The 18,147-nt window shown below is 41.5% G+C and overlaps 1 protein-coding gene across 1 annotated transcript; it reads left to right on the top strand.

The window, feature by feature from the left end:
• Window positions 1-236: 236 nt before the first annotated feature.
• Window positions 237-17,856, top strand: LOC142214465 (anillin-like). Its single transcript, XM_075283413.1, has 25 exons — window positions 237-331; window positions 2,068-2,136; window positions 2,218-2,430; window positions 3,194-3,249; window positions 3,883-3,937; window positions 4,031-4,185; window positions 4,274-4,384; window positions 5,625-5,736; window positions 5,849-5,911; window positions 7,108-7,307; window positions 7,380-7,471; window positions 7,813-7,948; window positions 8,034-8,169; window positions 8,248-8,421; window positions 9,390-9,516; window positions 9,602-9,650; window positions 10,765-10,818; window positions 10,900-10,929; window positions 11,018-11,039; window positions 11,679-11,788; window positions 13,170-13,223; window positions 14,606-14,692; window positions 14,771-14,878; window positions 14,954-15,126; window positions 17,457-17,856. Exons 2-25 carry the CDS (start codon window positions 2,103-2,105, stop codon window positions 17,614-17,616), a joined length of 2,511 nt encoding a protein of 836 aa, XP_075139514.1. The 5' UTR covers window positions 237-331; window positions 2,068-2,102; the 3' UTR covers window positions 17,617-17,856.
• The last annotated feature ends 291 nt before the right edge of the window (window positions 17,857-18,147 follow it).

Raw genomic sequence — 18,147 nt, 5'->3', positions numbered from 1 at the left:
GCAGCATTGATAGAGTAAAAGTTACGCAACCGCAGTTCACCCTGCAAAATATCCCCTCCCTTGTCTAACGAACAGCCAATTACAAGTGACGGACTTGACACTGCCCGCCCTCCTCGCATCACCTGGACGTCCGTGTATCGTTTGCATGCACTAGAGGTCGACTTGTGTAGTGACGGCAGCCATTTTGTCAGGGACTGCAGTGCATTTACAGACAGCTGCATTGCCTCTCGATAGCTCACTCAGAAGGAGGAGCAAACTCTAGTGCCCAGAATCCACATACCTGGATTAGGCGCCGAGATTGAAAATTGAAGATCGGTTCCAACAGAGGCAGGTGAGGTGTTTATGTCGGGAGAAGGTCGCACGTCTACGGGTCTAGACAGTTTATAACTCTCCGACCATTATTTCTGATCGGTTTATTATCGAAACCTTAAATAGAAGTATGTGCACTGCATAGGCCACCTCCTAGTATACTGTATGTACTGGCACTGCATAGGCCACCTCCTGGTATACTGTATGTATGAGCACTGCATAGTCCACCTCCTGGTAATACTGTATGTACGGGCACTGCATAGGCCACCTCCTGGTATACTGTATGTACGAGCACTGCATAGTCCACTCCTGGTAATACTGTATGTACGGGCACTGCATAGGCCACCTCCTGGTAATACTGTATGTATGGGCACTGCATAGTCCAACTCCTGGTAATACTGTATGTACTGGCACTGCATAGGCCACCTCCTGATATACTGTATGTAGGGGCACTGCATAGTCTAACTCCTGGTATACTGTATGTGCGGGCACTGCATAGTATCACCTCTCTCTTTGGGTGTAAATCGCAGTATCTGCTTTTATTCTGTATATTTGAACGCTACACAGTACTACTTCTCTTACTGGGACTGTTGTATATGTACACTGCATGGTACTACTTCTCTTGTCCTGTATAGAGGTTGTAAGTCTCACTATCTGCTATTGTATATGGACAGTATGCAGTGCCACTTCTCTTGTCCTGTATAGAGGTTGTAAGTCTCACTATCTGCTATTGTATATGGACAGTATGCAGTGCCACTTTTCTTGTCCTGTATAGAGGTTGTAACTCTCAGTATGTGTCCTTGTATATGTACTCTGCACAGTGCCGCTTCTCTTACTGGGACTGTTGTATATGTACTTCACAGTACCACTTCTCTTGTCCTTTATAGGGGTTGTAACTCTCAGTATCCGCTCTAGTCTATGTACACTGCACAGTACCACTTCTCTTGTCCTATATAGGGGTTGTAATTCTCAGTATCTGCTCTAATCTATGTACAGTGCCACTTCTCTTAGTGGGGCAGTGTGTCACTAGGAGACCTCAATCCATTGTCTGATCCCAAACAGATCTTGGATTCATTGCTAAAGATGATATGTTTCCAATCTGTTCACAACACTGTAGCAAATGAAGCTTTCAATGGCAGGACAAGTAATGGGTGTTGTCATACCAAATGTCTTTCCGCTAAATACCTGGACCTGGCAGGTTGTGTAATGAGGTGTCACCTGTATGTGGATGGCGAACAGGAAGCTATGGGATCTGCTACAGATTGTCAGGGAAACAAATGTCGTTTTCTCGCCTGTTCGCCGCGTGTGTGCTCCTAATATCTCTGCCAGAGCTGCCTATCTTGTTAGCAATTCGTGGTAACACCCATCCTGCTTCTCTCAGTCCAGTGATGCACCCTCCTCTCCTTGTTTGGGCAATATGTCTTGGAGTCCATTGTAGCGACATCATGTTTAGCATTTAACTATTTCTCACATAAAGGTACACTACCCAAAAGTATCCTCTGAGAAAGAGGGCAGTGAGTGAAGCTCTTTTACACCCTCTTGTGCCAAGACCCAGTGTCTGGTCAGACCACCTGTAATCATTTACTTATCTGCCATACCTGAGACATAACAATTTACTGAGTTTTGCAGCAATCTGAAATTTCTGTCTGGGTATATCTGTTTTTGTCAATGCGTGTATTTATGAGGACTGCACAGTATTACTTCTGTTCACAATATGAGTGGATACTGCATACTTCCACCATGTTTCTCCTTCTTCAGGGGTCTTTCTCTGGATATCTTTGTGACAGAAGAGGATGGAAATGAAGCGACAACCCCTGAAGCGCCTATGTGAGTCATCTGTCACATATAAGATGGAAACAATGAAGGTTGGGAACTCAAGGGACATTTGTAATCCTTGTTTATTCTCAGGTCCAGAATCAAGCAATGAGTCGCCAAGGAAGAGACGCCTCACAGCAGTTGAGGATGGTGCTGAGAACCGAGATCCTGGAGTCCATGAGGAGTCCTCCAAGGCTGGTTGGGCTTCTCTGCTGCGTTTAACTGAACGGGAAGTTAAACCAGACACCCCGGCCATCCTATCAGTGAGGTCCCGAATCCAGATGCTTCAAGACAAGAGCAAGAGAGGTTCAACACTGTCTATTGACATATCATCTACAGCCCCAGAAATTCACAGTATTAGGTGTTATTCACCTGAACATCAAGTCAATGACACGTGACTGCTGTCTTTGTAGTGTTTTTAAATTCATTGATTTCACTTGGGCAGATTTATTAAAATGGTCTCAGGGCAAAGCTGTCTTGGCTGCTCATAGCAACCATACACAGCACAGCTTTCATTTAGTATCTTTCATTGTGATGTGTTGCTTTGGGCAACTATGACTGTTTTTGCATTTAGACCATTTTAATAAATCTGTCTCTATTACCATGGTAATTTCCTTAACAGACAATTTAAACAAAGTACAAAAAAAAAAAAATAGGACGTCCTTTCCTTGTCAGATTTTGTGGATCCTTCAATACACTCAAGTCTATGAAAAGTGATGACCTATACATACCAAATGGTTGTTAAAAAAGGACTGTTAATCCATTTTATTTACTGTTTGTGTAACTGTAGCCCAACTCCCCTCGCACACCTTGGTGCTAAATAACCTGGCTGTATTATTACTATTTACTGCTCCTATCAACTGTATTCTCAGTAGCTCTGATCTAATCCCCTCTCTGGCACCCCCTCTCTTGGGCTGGTTCACCTTTCAATGTATTACCCATATACCTAGTCTTCAGGAGCTTGCAGCAGAATCCTCTCTCACATACAGCCTTGTGTTGCTTTGGGGTGGGTTCTGACCTGGTATATGCCTGCCACTTCTCAGTTGTGTTTTTTTTTTTTTTTCTTAAGTAGATGGAGCTCAGGATGTCAGAGAAGACTCTCTGTCTGGGCTGGAGGGCGAGAAGGTTAGTATCTTTACCCTATACCTGTTATAAGCTGAGGGTGGAGTCTGTTATGTAATGTCATATATTCCCCATTTGCTAGTTTCCTGAGTCTAGGGTGTGAACCCCATTCGCGCTTAAGAAAGTGAGGGGTGTGGGGAGTATTTACTGTCGTTATCATTTTGACCATTTGATAATTTGGTATCAATTAGGTTTATTAATGCCAGATTAATTACGACCTTTCACCAGATCTTTATATCCTTCTATAGTTGCTGCTCCCCTGCTTCTGGCAGGCCGTTGCAATTATTTTCTCTAGCCTCCATTTTCTTGAGCAATCAGTGCAGAGTTAGTTTCAGTAATCGATATGTGCACTAGGCTCTCTAGTGTCAGTTGGCCTGTCCCTGTTTATTTAATTTAGTATATTGGGTGCTGAAAATATTGAAAATGATTGCTCGGGGTCAGTAGAGGTGGAGAAAGACCTGCTTTAAGGAATTTCACCTACAGAATGGCCTTGTAGTTTAGCTTGGCTGCCCCCACATGACCTGTGGTTCTGTTCATTCACAGTTAGGTGGTCTATGTGTTGGTGTGCAGCTTTTTGTTTTGTGCGATGGATTGCTGACTTTTTTACATGATGAACTTAGATTTGGTTCCTTACAGGAGATTTTGGAGCTGACAGAGACTGCATCAGAAGGAGAAACAGAAAGCCGGGCAGGTAAAGCACAGCTGTAAGACCTAGTAGAATGCACTGTGTATGCATTGGGGCTTCTTAAACTCCACTCTTTTTGCTGTTTTTCTCTTCTTTTAGAATGCAAGGAGATGGGTGTTACAGAGAAGCATGGGTGTAAATGGGTAATGGAAGAACTTCCCTTGCCAGTGGCTCATAGCACCATGGTCACTCACCGCTCTTTACACTCAGAGGATGAACCCCCAAGTACAGAGACTGCAAGCCGCCTCCGCAAGGTCAGTGCTGTACACTGCATGTTATGGTGCAGCTCACATCAGCTGAGAGGGGCCTAAAATCCCTTAAATGTTTTTTTTTTGTCTCTAGGAACGCCAGGAAGAGTTGGCAATGGTCTGTGCAGTAGTGGATCGCAGCAACCCCTGGAGAGTGGCATCCATGAGGCAACCTAAGAAGAGGGTCCTAATAGAAGCCAGTCAGGTAAACTAGGGTGTCACTGTGGAAGGCGTAGTAGGATTGTAGTGCTTATGGGAAGCAAACACGTGGTGTCAGTTGGTCAGGTAATCATTGTAGTGGTGGAGTTTGGTCACTTGTGGTGAAATGCAGTTCATCTCATGGATCTGAACCCTCCCTCAATGGCCTCTAGGACCTCAGCAGAGGAAAAAGAAGGCGGCGGGTGAGAACTGGGCGTGGGCGTGTGAAAATGGGTCCCATGTTGGATTCAGACTTGAGTGTAAGTGACAGCAACTTTGTTTCAGTAAATCCTAGGTTACTGCTAAGCATCAGGTGAACCTGTACCCCAACTCACATTTTAGGAGCTACATTTTATGATGTCAGAGTTTGTTTATGATAGCTGCCATAATAAACGTGTTGCCACCATGTTGTAATCTCTCCCTTATTCATTAGGAATAGAAAATAACTTTTGTTTATAGCCAAAGCTAATGAATTTGGCAATGAGCATTGAGATGTTGTCTGCAGCAGGGTTTGTCTGCCTACCCCCCCCCCCCCCCTTACCCCCTACAATTTTGAACGAGCAGGACTCGAAGCTTTAATAAAGTGCTTTGGTGTTCACACCATTGGTATTCTCATTCTCTATTGATGTTTTCTGATCTCTCTTCTCACAAACAAAAAGTAATAAAAACTGATCATAAAGTTATGAATCCACAAAATACAAGCTCTTGTACAGCTACATTAAAATGGAATATATATAAAGTTATGAATGTGAGTGATGAAATGTTATTGGTTTAAGGCTAAAATGTTAAATCACTAAAAGGTTTAAATGCATGTCAGACGTTGGAGTTGTGTAAGTAATGTTTTTTCAGCCATAAATTCAAAATCTGCAATAAAAAGTGACAATTTACATTTTAATGTGACTGTTAGGAGGGTCAAGGGGTTGTTCCATTAGGGACACTTATTCACTATGCACAGGACAGGTATAAGTGCCCTGCCGCTGGGACATTGAGTGATGAGGAGAACCATAAGTCGGTGTCATCGTGTAACTGGAGCGCCAGTTCGCTTGCAATTTCTGAGCGCCTCATAGCAGTGAATGGAGCACCAGTTACACAAGCAAACTGGTGCTTTATTCTAAAGGGGGAGGCATGGGGGACTTCCATTCCTCTATTTTCTTCAGCACAGGGGTCCAGGCAGCTGGATTCTGACATTAATACCCTGTCCTTAATGGAACAATCCCTTTGACTACTTTTGTGTCACCCATATATAGGACACTGAGTATGTGGAGCCATCTCTAGAAGATAATGATGGATCCCTCAATATATCAGATAACAGATGCGTCTCTTCCCTTGAAGTTCGGCTGAGAAGATCCTGTGATTCTGGTGAGCATTTTCTTGGCTTATTTGTGACACCGTATATTGTGCACGCAGTACAGATAATAGAAGCTTTGTCAGGGGGCATATGACATGAATCTTTGATTTCTATCTCTTCCAGATTCTCTTTCACTAGAGGACCCTCCATCTTCCTTAGGTGACTCAGCTGACACGTCTCCAGAAGGTACACCTTCATATAGTGCAGTAGTTGTAGGACACTATGTGTGGTATATAGTGGCTGAGCCTTTAGGATATTTTGTACATGACTGTAATGATCTACATTCTTGGCTAAGAAATAACTGGATGAAACCCAGCTTTATCTCAAGAATATTTTGGTAGTATGTCCAAAATCATTCAATCATGACGCTATCTTATCTATTCAGAGGAGAGGCAGATGTATTTGGTAGCACTGACAGCATCTAGGTGGTTTATGGAGGTCCTGCCATTCTTCATTGCAACTCTTTTAAGCTCAAATGTTTGCTTTTTTCCCCCAATAACAGATATCGGCTCCGTCCAAGAAAGTTCATGTGAATTGAAATTAACACTCATGACTGGCCAGCTTAGGGCGGTTGTTTTATTTTGTTTTTTCCTTTCATTTTTTAAGAATGCTTTTGGCATTCGTCCTTCTGGGAGACCCATTTTGATTGAATCGAACCTAGTTTTCTTATATTTGAAAGCATATTTTGCATTTTGATAGTCAAAAAATGTTCCTGTGTGAAATTCAGCAGTCTGGAATATTATGGATCCTCCTTCATCTGACTGTGGGCAGCTTGCTTGTTTTCTTATAGGACTTCTTTTTTTTTTTTTTAGAAATATTTTACCGGTATTTATTGGATTTTATTTAGGTGTGTATCAGCAAAGTTTACTTATACTTTTCGTTTCTTTCTTGGACTTTACCCATAGAGCCCCTTTGTTCAGCTTTTGGTGTCTAGCACATGTTGAAAATATCTCTATCAACATGGCCTGAAGTTTTTAAGATGTATAGGATAGCTCTTCCATGTTACCAACCAGCATTTACAGGATTTAGTCATCAATTTTCTACATCTTAGAAGGTTTACAAGTGCTTGATTTTTAAACTGCTGATGTAAGAAGATGAAGATAGTCTTATACCTTGTAGACAAACTGGACTTTATCATGATGTTTTTTTTTCAACTTTGCCATTGAGAGCACTGAAAGCAGAATTAAATTTCTTGCTAATGTATGAGTTTATATAGAACCCAAATATTACAATAACAGATAATACATGGTGTACTGACAATTTAGGGATGGCTACAACTTCCACTGTAAACATAAGGAAGAGACGTGGCCATTAAGGAATGGTACTGCATAGGTTGCTCCATTTCAGTGCTGCTATGTTGTTCATTCATGTCTTTTTGATAGGAGTAAACAATGATGGAGTTGGGAGAAGGTTAACAATGAACAGTTCAGAGATAATTGACAAAATATTTGAGGGTGTGCTAGATGTAAGTGAAGCTGCTGAAGACCATTCATCAGGAGATCCAGATGTGGACCTTCCTCCAGTATCTCTTCTATCTCCTCTAACCAAATCGCTAGATTTCCAGGCCGCGATGAGTCCATTGGTGAGTCCTGCTCTATGTGATTTTTTTTTTTTTTCTCTCCAATCATTAGAATATGTATAATTGTTTCTGCAGAATTCTGTTGTTACCTGTTTGCCAGAACTCCTTGAGGAGCCCCCAGAAACCCCAGAGACTTCAGCCAGTGAGGAGAACCAACTTCCTTACAGGTATCACTGAGTGATATAGTTTTGAGAGAGACCAAAAATTTCTAACGGTACAGTAACTGCAGATTGCCAGAAAAGTCATTTACTTTTAAAGGGGTTTTCTGGGACTTCTAAATTGAAGAGTCATGATTGAAGTTGTGTTGTTCAAGTGAATGGGGGCTAAACTGCTATACCAAGAATAGCTGTAGCACAAATGTGCGTCACTCTGCTTGGTAATAACGGCTCTTTATCTGAAACCCTGGGTTTTGGATATCTGCCAATGTTTAACTGATGACCAATCCTAAGAATGTCATCAGTTATGAAGCCTGGAATTACACAAGTGTTGTGACCAGCTCTCATTGCAGCATTGACTCATACCGCACTCTGCGAAGGAGCATTCAGGAAGAGCCCACTACTCAGATTATTTCTGCTACCCAGAAGCCACTACCCAAGAGTCAGAATGTGGAACATGCACCTGTGGATGTGAAGGAGAAGATTAGGGTATGAGATGTTGTTACAATTGTTGCTGTTATGTGCTTTTTAGTGACAAATTGTTCCCTGACAAATATACATTTTTGTCCGACAGCTCCTGAGTAAAGAGGTGTCCTCTCTCCAGCGCATCATTGAGCAGTCCTGCTGTGCGTTGAGCTACTGTGTAGATGCTGAGCATGGGAAAGGCACACGGCAGGAGGCTGAAGCTGAGCGCTTGTTGCTGCTGTCCTGTGAGTGAATACTTAAAATTCTTATTCTGTAGCAAGTGGCTGAACAGTGATGCTAATAAATGACTTTCTCCTGGTTAGGTGAGAAGAAGGCAGCTTTGCTTAAAGAACTGGAACGACTTCGAGAAGGAAGGTCAGAGCAGCCGTTGTCCAGTCCTGTCAGTGAACTAAGACCTTGTTCTGGCTCAGTCACCATATCTGACATCCGGCTGCCTCTCAAAGTGGATTACGTGTGCTCTACCATCATGGAAACAGGTACTTTAGCATGCTACAAAGGCAAATTGTGCATAGTATCTCTGCCGGTACTGGGCATGGTTCAGATTTGAGGTAAAGGATGAAAATGTATCTATAGGTATCTTGCTGTAACCCCCTTGGTTCATTGTGTTTATTTACAAGACTGATGAGGCATATGTCCCATATAGCGCCATAAATATATGTTAGTGGCAAATAAGTAGGTTTGAAAAATCCAGATTAAAAAAACAAATGCCTTTACATTGTTTAAATGAAATTATACATTATTGAAATCGCCACATGAAATCTTTATTTTCCTAATAAAGAGACATAAAATATAGTAAAACATAATAAAAAATATACATTTGACAAAGCTGTAATATCCCATAAAGTTATGTTTTTTCTAATTTTATATCTTGAAGGGAGTCTATCTTTACATAGCCTTTAGAAAGGCTATTCTAGGCATACCTTTTATTCATTGATCCTCGCAGCTGTTTTTAATTAACCCGGTTTTCTTGATATGCTAGTTACTCTTCAGGGAGCATCGGAATCCTTATCACTGTTCCCCGAGGTCTAGGAGGAGGGATTGTCTGTAAAGAAGGGGGTGGTGAGAAACTGAGGCGGCTGATGACGCTGCGATGTTTGGGGAACATTTGATAAGGCTTTTGGTGCTCCCTGAAGAGTAATTGACATAGTGAGAAAACTGAGTTACCGTAATAAAACGGCTGCGAGGATCAATGAATGAAAGCTATGCCTAGAATAGACTTTCTAAAGACTATGTAAAGATATGCTTATTTTTAAAAAATGATATAACCAATGATAGACTCCCTTTAAATTGTTATTCAGTACTTTGTATAGTGTATACCCAAGAACTTTGCCAACCAAAATGTAATTTGTCCTACATAAAACAAGACTAATAAATCTATATAGTCCGAAAAAAATTCAAATGGATATTAAAATGCAGTAACCATAGCCTCTGTTCATTCCCTCAGGGCCTGCAGGACATTACTTCCTTATTCTGATCCGTTATGGAGCCTATGACGTGGTGGCTACACCCCTGGCCAGTGCTTCTGATGCGCAAACAGGGGACACCATAATATTCCCTACAAAGGTTACTCTGTAAGTCCTATGACATTGTTTGGCTGAGCTCTTCAAAATGAGGTCAGTGAAGATCTGTACCTTCTAATAGTTCTCCTTTCCACAGGAATGACGCCTCTTCTGATTTCAAAATAGAGATCGAAGTCTACAGTCTGGTGAGTAGAGAAGTGCTTCGTGTAAACCTCAGGAGAGCCTCCTCCTTTGCAAATATTTCTCAGGGTAATATGATGATATGACTTTGAGTCCTAGAAATGACTTCCAAGTAACTTCAACTCTTGTAAGCATCAACTCTTGTAATGGGCTATAAAGGCTATAAAAGCTTGTGCTGCTGATCCTGAAGTCTCCTTTTTCTTGTAACCTACCAAATGTATGTAATAGAAGAGGGGTGAAGAAGAGTCCAACTGCAGGATCAGACTACACAGGGTTTGTAGCTGGTTACCATGTTGATGCATAGGAGTTATAGTTGCACAACATATTACAAAGTTAAAATTAATGTATTAATTTAAATTATTTTCTCTGCAAATATATGTAATACATCCTCGCTTTAAATGGTTATTCTACCTGAAACAGAAAGGGAAGAGTGTTTGGTATCCTATTAAAGCCCAGAATGGTTGTTAGTTCTACCTTGAATCAGCATTGTCAGGGATAAATATGAAAGGTTTTAAACATCTTCTCTTATCAGTTGGTCGAAGAGGATTTGTTTGACAACTATGTGAAGGGATTTGTTTGTTAATATAGGTTATAGTGCAGATCTTGTATGTAAACTCTGTAAATCCTGACATTTTCTTTATAAGGGACCATTGTGCATTTTTGTCTTTGCTTGGTGTCTACTAAGGAATGATCTTTTTATTCTAGGTCAACTTTTGTAATGTGGAAATCGCCTAAAGTCCCTTTAGCCAAAGATACAAAGGAGTTTTACACAAGCACTTGAGCAAAAATGTTTGCTCACTGGGACCTCCACCATTCATTTAGTATTGTTTATGCATGAGCACTATTCTATTCACTTCTATGGAACAGATAGATAGTTTAGGGCAGTGCTCCCTTCATCAGGGATGCGTGTTTGGTTTGGGAGAAAACACCTTTATACTGCGGTAGATACTTTTACAGAAGTGTCAGCAAAAGCAGTATTGCCGCATATTGAACTCCTCTATATAGGGGGCATGGGGTTTCAGGATACCTTATTTAATAAAGAATGTGATTTTAGTCATTGGATAATATAGATAATTTTGAATCCTTGAAAAATGTTGGCTGCTACAAACTGTCTTTCAGGCACAAGCCGGATCTGCACTGGTCCTAGAAAAGAGGAAGTCGCTTAAGCCTAAGGTACTGTGATGTGATTACTTGTGGTGTCTCTACGAGTCGCTGCATTTTTCATAACTTCTAAAATGGTCTCCTTGTTCTTAGATCACACCCAAGAAGCTCCTGTCCTCTAGAGTAAGTATTGCCAGTTGGCAGTCTCTCTCTTGAATTTCCTTGGTTTACTTGAGGTAACGCAATCACATCTCCTTTCTCTTCTATGCAGAAAGCCTCTCTGAATTCTCCAGGTAAGTCTTCACTCCTTGTATGCTCTGGGACAGATTGATATAACTGCAAGGCATTGGAGAGCTTTTAGTTACTGATCTTTCTACTCAATATTGTTAACTAATACCTGCCATTATAATGTTTTCTGCTTGTACTACCCCAAAGAACTGCACCCCTAGGGATTGATTCTCCACCTGCAATTTAGACTTGCACTGGGGGGCTCCCCCTAATAATCCAGGTTCTACCTGTAGTCTGTAGCTCTGCACTGGGGACTCCCCCTAATAATCAAGGTTCTACCTGTAGTCTGTAGCTCTACACTGGAGGGCTCTTACTAATAATCCAGGTTCTACTTGTAGTCTGTAGTTCTACACTAGGGAGCTCCCCCTAATAATCCAGGTTCTACCTGTAGTCTGTAGCTCTGCACTGGGGGGCTCCCCCTAATAATCCAGGTTCTACCTGTAGTCCGTAGCTCTGCACTGGGGGCTCCCCCTAATAATCCAGGTTCTACCTGTAGTCTGTAGCTCTGCACTGGGGGGCTCCCCCTAATAATCCAGGTTCTACCTGTAGTCCGTAGCTCTGCACTGGGGGCTCCCCCTAATAATCCAGGTTCTACCTGTAGTCTGTAGCTCTACACTCCCCCTAATGCTCTCTTCTCACTGCAGCTTGTAGTCCTGCAGTCAATACTCCCCTCCGATCCAGTAGTTTCCTGCTTGTTGGATCACTGACCCTGACTCTGGAATCTCTGGGCAAGCTCAAGTTTCCTCTGGAAAAGGTAAGAAATAATTTGTGGCTGTTTTAATGTCTGTCTGTGTCAGCTTCATCCTATACTTGTTTCCCCTTTTTGACTTGTAATATATCTTGTATATAGTTCTATGTGCCTTTCTTCTACCTGGTTATTAAGTAATGTGGTTACCCTTTAAACCTATCCTATATTTTGTGTGTCTCTTTGCTGCCTTCCATCAATTGACTAGTTACCCAAAAACCAAAATTCAGTGAACAATATATTGTTAATAAAATATACTCTTATATATAATATTTAAACCTTACACATGAGATTACTTAAAACAGTGGTTAACTAGTTGTAATATAACCACTCCATATCTTTGTGTCCTATTCTGGTACCTAAACCTATACCCAGTTGTGAGCCTCTAATCCATATCAGGGGCGCAACTCCATAATGCGTCACGGGTGCCCTCGTGTAGAGTATACCTTAGTGCTAATACCAAACCATACTCCTACACCAGTAGCAGTATTAAAAGATGTCTATAAACTCATGACCATAAAACATGTTAGTGTTATATTAGAAAAGATAACGTTGTGAGCTGTCTATACGCATCACGTGTCTGTATGTTTCATTGCACCATTGATATCCTAATAATGGCAGGTAACAGTTCCTCTTTATACTTTTAAACATCCAAGTTACGTTCCCCTGAAAAACGCCAGAGACGTTAAGGTGCTTGTAACTTGTTTTTTTTTTTTTTTTATGTGGGCCTTTCTGATAACTAGGGTTAGTTCAGTGGACTATAAAAAGCCCTGACTCAGGAGACTTTCATTATCACCAGGAAACAGCCACATACTGCAGATAATGTTTCAGCTATAAGGAAGTGTTTAGTCTCCGTGCCTATCCTGGGGGTGACAGTAGATAAGTAGAACTGACTTCTTATTCAAATGGTAGTATACTGTGCCAGTATTCACTGTGTCTTGAGACTAAATTTATCCCCTCTTTTGTATCTCCTGCACGCCTCTGATCCTCCTCCCTAAGATCCTAGTCTGTGTTGCCAGATCTTGCTCCGCTGCTCTCTGTGAAGTGAATCTGCCTCCTCAACTTTTTACTCCATGACAAACTCCCCTCCTTCATCGCTTAGGATTCTCATCCTAGTCATTCTGTCTTCTAGGGGATGGTATTTTTACCCACCTTCCCCCTTTAGTTGTTGTTTTTACATTTATAGTACGTTTGTAAAGGAAAAGCGTTTCCAGCGGAGTCTGGCCACACCACATACTTTCTCTGATGCCAAGGACTGATGTTGCCTATGTACAGTGTACCCCATCTAACATATGATCTGCCCTTCCACATCTTTGTCTTATTTGCACCATTTCACCTTCTTCTCTGTTCCCTCCTCTCATGTTTCCCCCACCTGTCTGTCTCCTTTTAGATGAAATTGGAAGGGAAGGTCGGTCGTCTGCTTGGAAATCATTTCCAGGATAAGGTGGTTACAAATTCCTCATGAATTGTAGCGAGTAGATTTACTTCCATCTGTGGTTGGCGCATGGCCCTCTGGTGGCTTCTAGCGCAGGATGGTGACTGTTCTGTGGTTTTATTGTGAGCCGTGAGACATTTATATCTACAAATAAGTGTTGAATGTAAAGTTCTGTACCATTTTGTAATTAACTTTTGTGCATAAATTTCCTACCATTTTCAACATCTTTGCTTGGAGTCTGTATATGGGAGCAATTTATTGTCTACATTGTGGCAGAGAACCTGTCCTACGCTCACATGACATCATTCTTACACTGTATTCGTGGAGGCAAACCTGACTGCCTAAATTTATCTCCTGTCCTGAGCTCATGGCGAATAGCTTTTACCTGCACTGATACATTGTAACAAATATTAAACTGTGTAAGTAGGACTAGTTCAGAATGGGTCTCTGTGTGCAAGCAAGTTATGACAGCAAGCAAAGATAGTGAGGAATTCAGACACAAAGTTTCTTAGAAAATCACAGAACTTTGTTTACAGAAGACTGGATGAGCCTAAGGGGCTCTATCATTGGGAAAAGTCACTTTTATCTAATCACATCCTTGCATAGGCTTTAGAAATGCTATTCCACTCCTACCTTTAGTATGTAGATTGCCTCAGTGGTTTCGGAATAAGTCCATTTTTATTCATATGCTAATGAACTTCCAGCCAGCACAGGAAGTTCCCAGCAGCACTCGTCCCTGCTATGATCTCCTATGTTTGTGCAAACAGGAAGCTGAGTCATCATCTTCATCATCAGCCTCCCATAGGAAACAATGGCAAAGGGGGTGCACGATGTGTTGTGCACCAGTCTAGCATATGAATAAAAACGGACTTATTCAGAAACCATTGAGGCAATTTACATACTAAAGGTAGGTGTGGAATAGCCTTTCTAAAGCCTATGCAAGGATGTGATTAGTTAAAAATGACTTTTCCCAATGATAGAGGCCCTTTAATGCTTTCTCAATCCTGGACTTGGAAAGAATTCAACTATCTTCTAACCTGTAGGTCAATTGTCCCGGTGACCCCTAACGGGTGATGCTATCGGGGCATTATCATTAACATCCAAAAACAAAATGTGATCTCCAACCTCCACAGCACAAAAACTACAACGCCTAAGAGCAGGAGGTTTGAGGTCACTGCTCTAAAGCATTATGGCTGAGCTGTGGGTTCTGTGCTCTCTGTATTTGCTGCTCCATTATGGCTCATGTATAATGTAGATGATTATTCATACCTCACAATAACACCTGAAATGTAAAGCTGTCGCTCTCCTGCTGTTACTGACGCTGTGCTGGCTGATGTCATTACTAACCAGACGCTGCCCACTTTCCCTGCCTCATTGTCATGTTTTCATAGGTTCCTTTTCTATCCCCCTTGGAAGGAAACCTCTATCTCAAGTTGCAATGTCAAAATCACTCAAACGTCCAGCGCAGTGGATTCCTGGTATGTAGTGAGAATGGGCTTTTTGGAACTTCTATCTACAGTCTTTGCCACTTTTACATTTTATGTTGTTTGTTGCAGACCATGTTTAAAGATGTCAGTGGTTTGGGGGCCTGGAACAGACACTGGTGCGTCCTCTCTGGAAACACACTTTCATTTTGGGCATATCCTGACCAAGAGAACTGTAAGGTAAGTCTGCCACTGCCATGTGCTATTGAATGACGTCCTGTCAATGGAGTTTGACTGCTGAGAATTTTTATGCAGGAGCCTCTAGGTAGGATCAATCTTATCAACTGTACCAGTGTGAAGGTGGAGGCTGCCAAGAGAGAGAGCTGTGCACGGCCCCACACCTTGGAGCTTGTCACAATGCGGCCACAGCGAGAAGATGACATGGACACCCTGGTGACACAGTGCCGCAACATGCTCTGCTTTACCAAGTGAGTACATCAGGGGAGTTATTAGAGGTTTCAGATTGTAGTAATTGCAGATCTGAGGCTGGACTACAGAGACTTACTGCATTACAGTCCATAGAAATACTCTGAGGGTCGGCAGCATGTGCAACAGATACATCAATAAAAAGGTTTTTTTTGTACAGGCCATAGATATTATTAAAACAAAAAATAGCAAAAAAAAAAGTTTCTGCTCACCTTCATATTCATATCCAAGGACAAGGAGAATTTTTCGGGGTGCACGGCCAGCACATCACTCCATGTGTGCTAATGTATTAGAATCCAAACAGAAAAAAACTTTGTGGTCTGGCAACTCTCCATATGAATAAAACTTAACTTTTAATAATTTTCATAAAAATGACAAAAACATGAAATAGAGAAAAATAAACAAAAAGGAAAAACAAGAACCCCCCCCCCCCCAAAAAAAAAAAAAAAAAAAAAAAAGCTTTGATAGAGGAACTACGCATTTCCGAAACACGTCGGCGTTTTTTAGTGGGTTTTCTTGTTTTTCCTTTTTGTCTATTTTTCTCTATATTTCATGTTTTGGTCATTTTTATGAAAATGATTAAAAGTTAAATTTTATTCATATGGAGAGTTGCCAGGCAACAAAGTTTTTTCTGTTTGGATTCTAATACATAGATATTATTGTCTGAACCAACACTAGATCTGTTTGTAGTCAGTGAATATTATCTTGTTGGTTCCAATAAGCCTCAGACATAATTTAGTTCTGCTCTCAATTGAGGGTTTGCAACAGTTGTGTCCAGTCTAGTCAATGAACTTGAAGATAAAAGCATTAGCAGCTGCACAAATCTCAGCATAAATGGGAGGCAACTCCTTAAGGCTGGCGTTCCCTGGTTGTTGCAAGAAGCTCCTAAATTATAATTCATCAAGGTTTATTAAAGATTTTTCAAATGAATAACAATATTAACAAAGAACATAAAAAAAGATAAATTAAATCAAGCCTAGTGCTTACGAGGCAGGGCAAAACATAGTGTGGATCACATCAGATCAACCATCCACAATATCAAGAGATCAACCCCCATTATGGCCTGGGAGTAAACTATGCCAAATGGAAAGAAAGAATCACTATAACATGACAATACACAAAGATCAATATTAACCCGAAGTTAGGAGGCAGATGACTTCACAAGGCAGTAGAAGGAGAACAGGTATGACATTTTCCCCCTGCAACTCAGTGGGAAGCGCGGTCATATACTTTAAGAAACGGAGGGACTACCAATTACAAAGACATAGCAACAGAGGAGAAGGGAGAGAGAAAAAGGGGGAGAGGACAAGTTATCTCAGTAGAGCTAGGAAGGGAGAGGACCCAATGAGAAGAAGGACAATAAGACAAGTTGGAGTTCAGGAAAAGAACCTGGCAAACTGCAGCTTCCTGGAACACCACCCACGGCCACCAGAGAACATCGAATTTAGAGGAATCTACAGCGTTGATACACCTGAATTATTAAAAGGAGTCTCATTGAATAAATCAATTTTCAACTGATACCAGGTAGAATCACTTTGTAACGGCTGTTCATCTCATACCTTTACCTGCAGGTTCTCGCTACCGGTTTCAAATTCTGCTTTTTTTTTTTTTTTCTTTATGCAAATTGTGCTCAGGGAGCACAGGCTTGTCACTGCTAGCAGCACCGCCTCTGTGTCTTCTTCATGGCGCTCCCTGCCTCTGCCGACGATCTTTTCTTTGGAATCAAGATCTGGTGCATGCGCAATCTGCTCTGCAACTTTGGGTTCAGGCAGAGCCGACTGCGCATGCATGATATTTCGATCCCGAAGATAAGATTGTCACTGCTGAGGCAGGGAATTGAAGCGAGGGGCATCATGAAGAAGGCACAGAGGCAGTGCTGGGGACCTTGACGAGCCTGTGCTCGGAACACAGAGGGAAGGCCCCCCCCCCCCCCCCCCCGTGCTCTCTGAGCAGAATTTGCATAAAGACAAAAATTGGTGAGGACATGCAAAGTAAAGGTATGAGATGAATAGCCTTTATGAAGGCCATTCCTACTTGGTATTAGTTGAAAATCGATTTATTCAATGATAGACAGAACTAAAATCTATGCAACTCAGAAACTGTATACAGGACAATAGTCTATAAGTTAAACAAAATGTGTTCATAATAACTGATGGCATAAAGTGAAAACTGAAGTAACCCCCTTCATTGCACAGTCACCTTTATGCCCATTCTTCTGTGCTGACTGTGTAAACAGACTCGTTTTGGATTTAACCCTTTAGAGAAGCTGATCTCCATTGTGGATGTATTGGTGAATACATGCTGTTTATGATTCTTCTATTGCTTGTTTCAGGAGCTGGCTTTCTGCCGATACTAGAGAAGATAAACATTTGTGGATGGACTCGCTGAACCAAGTACTTCTCGACCTTCGAACTTGGAAGACGAGTCCTGGGAAGGTGACCTCAAGCCACCAAGAGCAGCATGGTCCAACTGCCCAGCCCTCTGTCTGCTGAATCTTTTTAAGTTGAGGCATTTGTGGCTGGCTATTTTATGCACATATATATTATATATTTTATGCACTTATATATCAGTTTAACTACAGAGAACTAATATTACTTTATTTAGTGGGGTGAAGGGAAGCTATATGTGTTTTTCTATACGTGTATATTTAGTCACAATGTGGACAATGTGCTGCTCTCTCTACATGACAGTTGCTGCCTGCACTTGTAGAGCTTTCGTTTTAATGGTCCTGTTGATTCTAATGAATAAATAATTTAATAGATGTCTAAGTGGTGGAATAATCCTTTGTGTGCTGAGCTTTGTAATGGGTTAAATTTCCTGTTTTATGGTAATTCTACAGTGAGTATTAAGTCCTTGGAGTGCTGAGACCTCATAAAATGTTATCACCTATGACCCTATCTATATGGAGTTGTAGCTGGTGAAATGGGACAATGAGAATAGTGGAGGTTCAAATCGTATGACACAGTGTACAGAGCCAGAGACTCCCTTGAAGCCAAGCACAGGATGCGCTGATACCTAAAATG

This window comes from Leptodactylus fuscus, chromosome 7, assembly GCF_031893055.1.
Source record: "Leptodactylus fuscus isolate aLepFus1 chromosome 7, aLepFus1.hap2, whole genome shotgun sequence".
In the NCBI taxonomy this organism is placed as follows: Eukaryota; Metazoa; Chordata; class Amphibia; order Anura; family Leptodactylidae; genus Leptodactylus; species Leptodactylus fuscus.
The sequence above is the reverse complement of the archived record's forward strand: the minus strand, read 5'-3'. Positions and strand labels throughout refer to the sequence as shown.

Excerpts from the sequence above, each read along its gene's own strand:
- LOC142214465 (XM_075283413.1), top strand. The coding sequence starts at position 2,103 with ATGGAAATGAAGCGACAACCCCTGAAGCGCCTAT. Across the intron at positions 3,938-4,030 it reads AGAAACAGAAAGCCGGGCAG|AATGCAAGGAGATGGGTGTT; the intron begins GTAAAGCACAGC and ends CTCTTCTTTTAG. Across the intron at positions 11,789-13,169 it reads TCAAGTTTCCTCTGGAAAAG|ATGAAATTGGAAGGGAAGGT; the intron begins GTAAGAAATAAT and ends GTCTCCTTTTAG.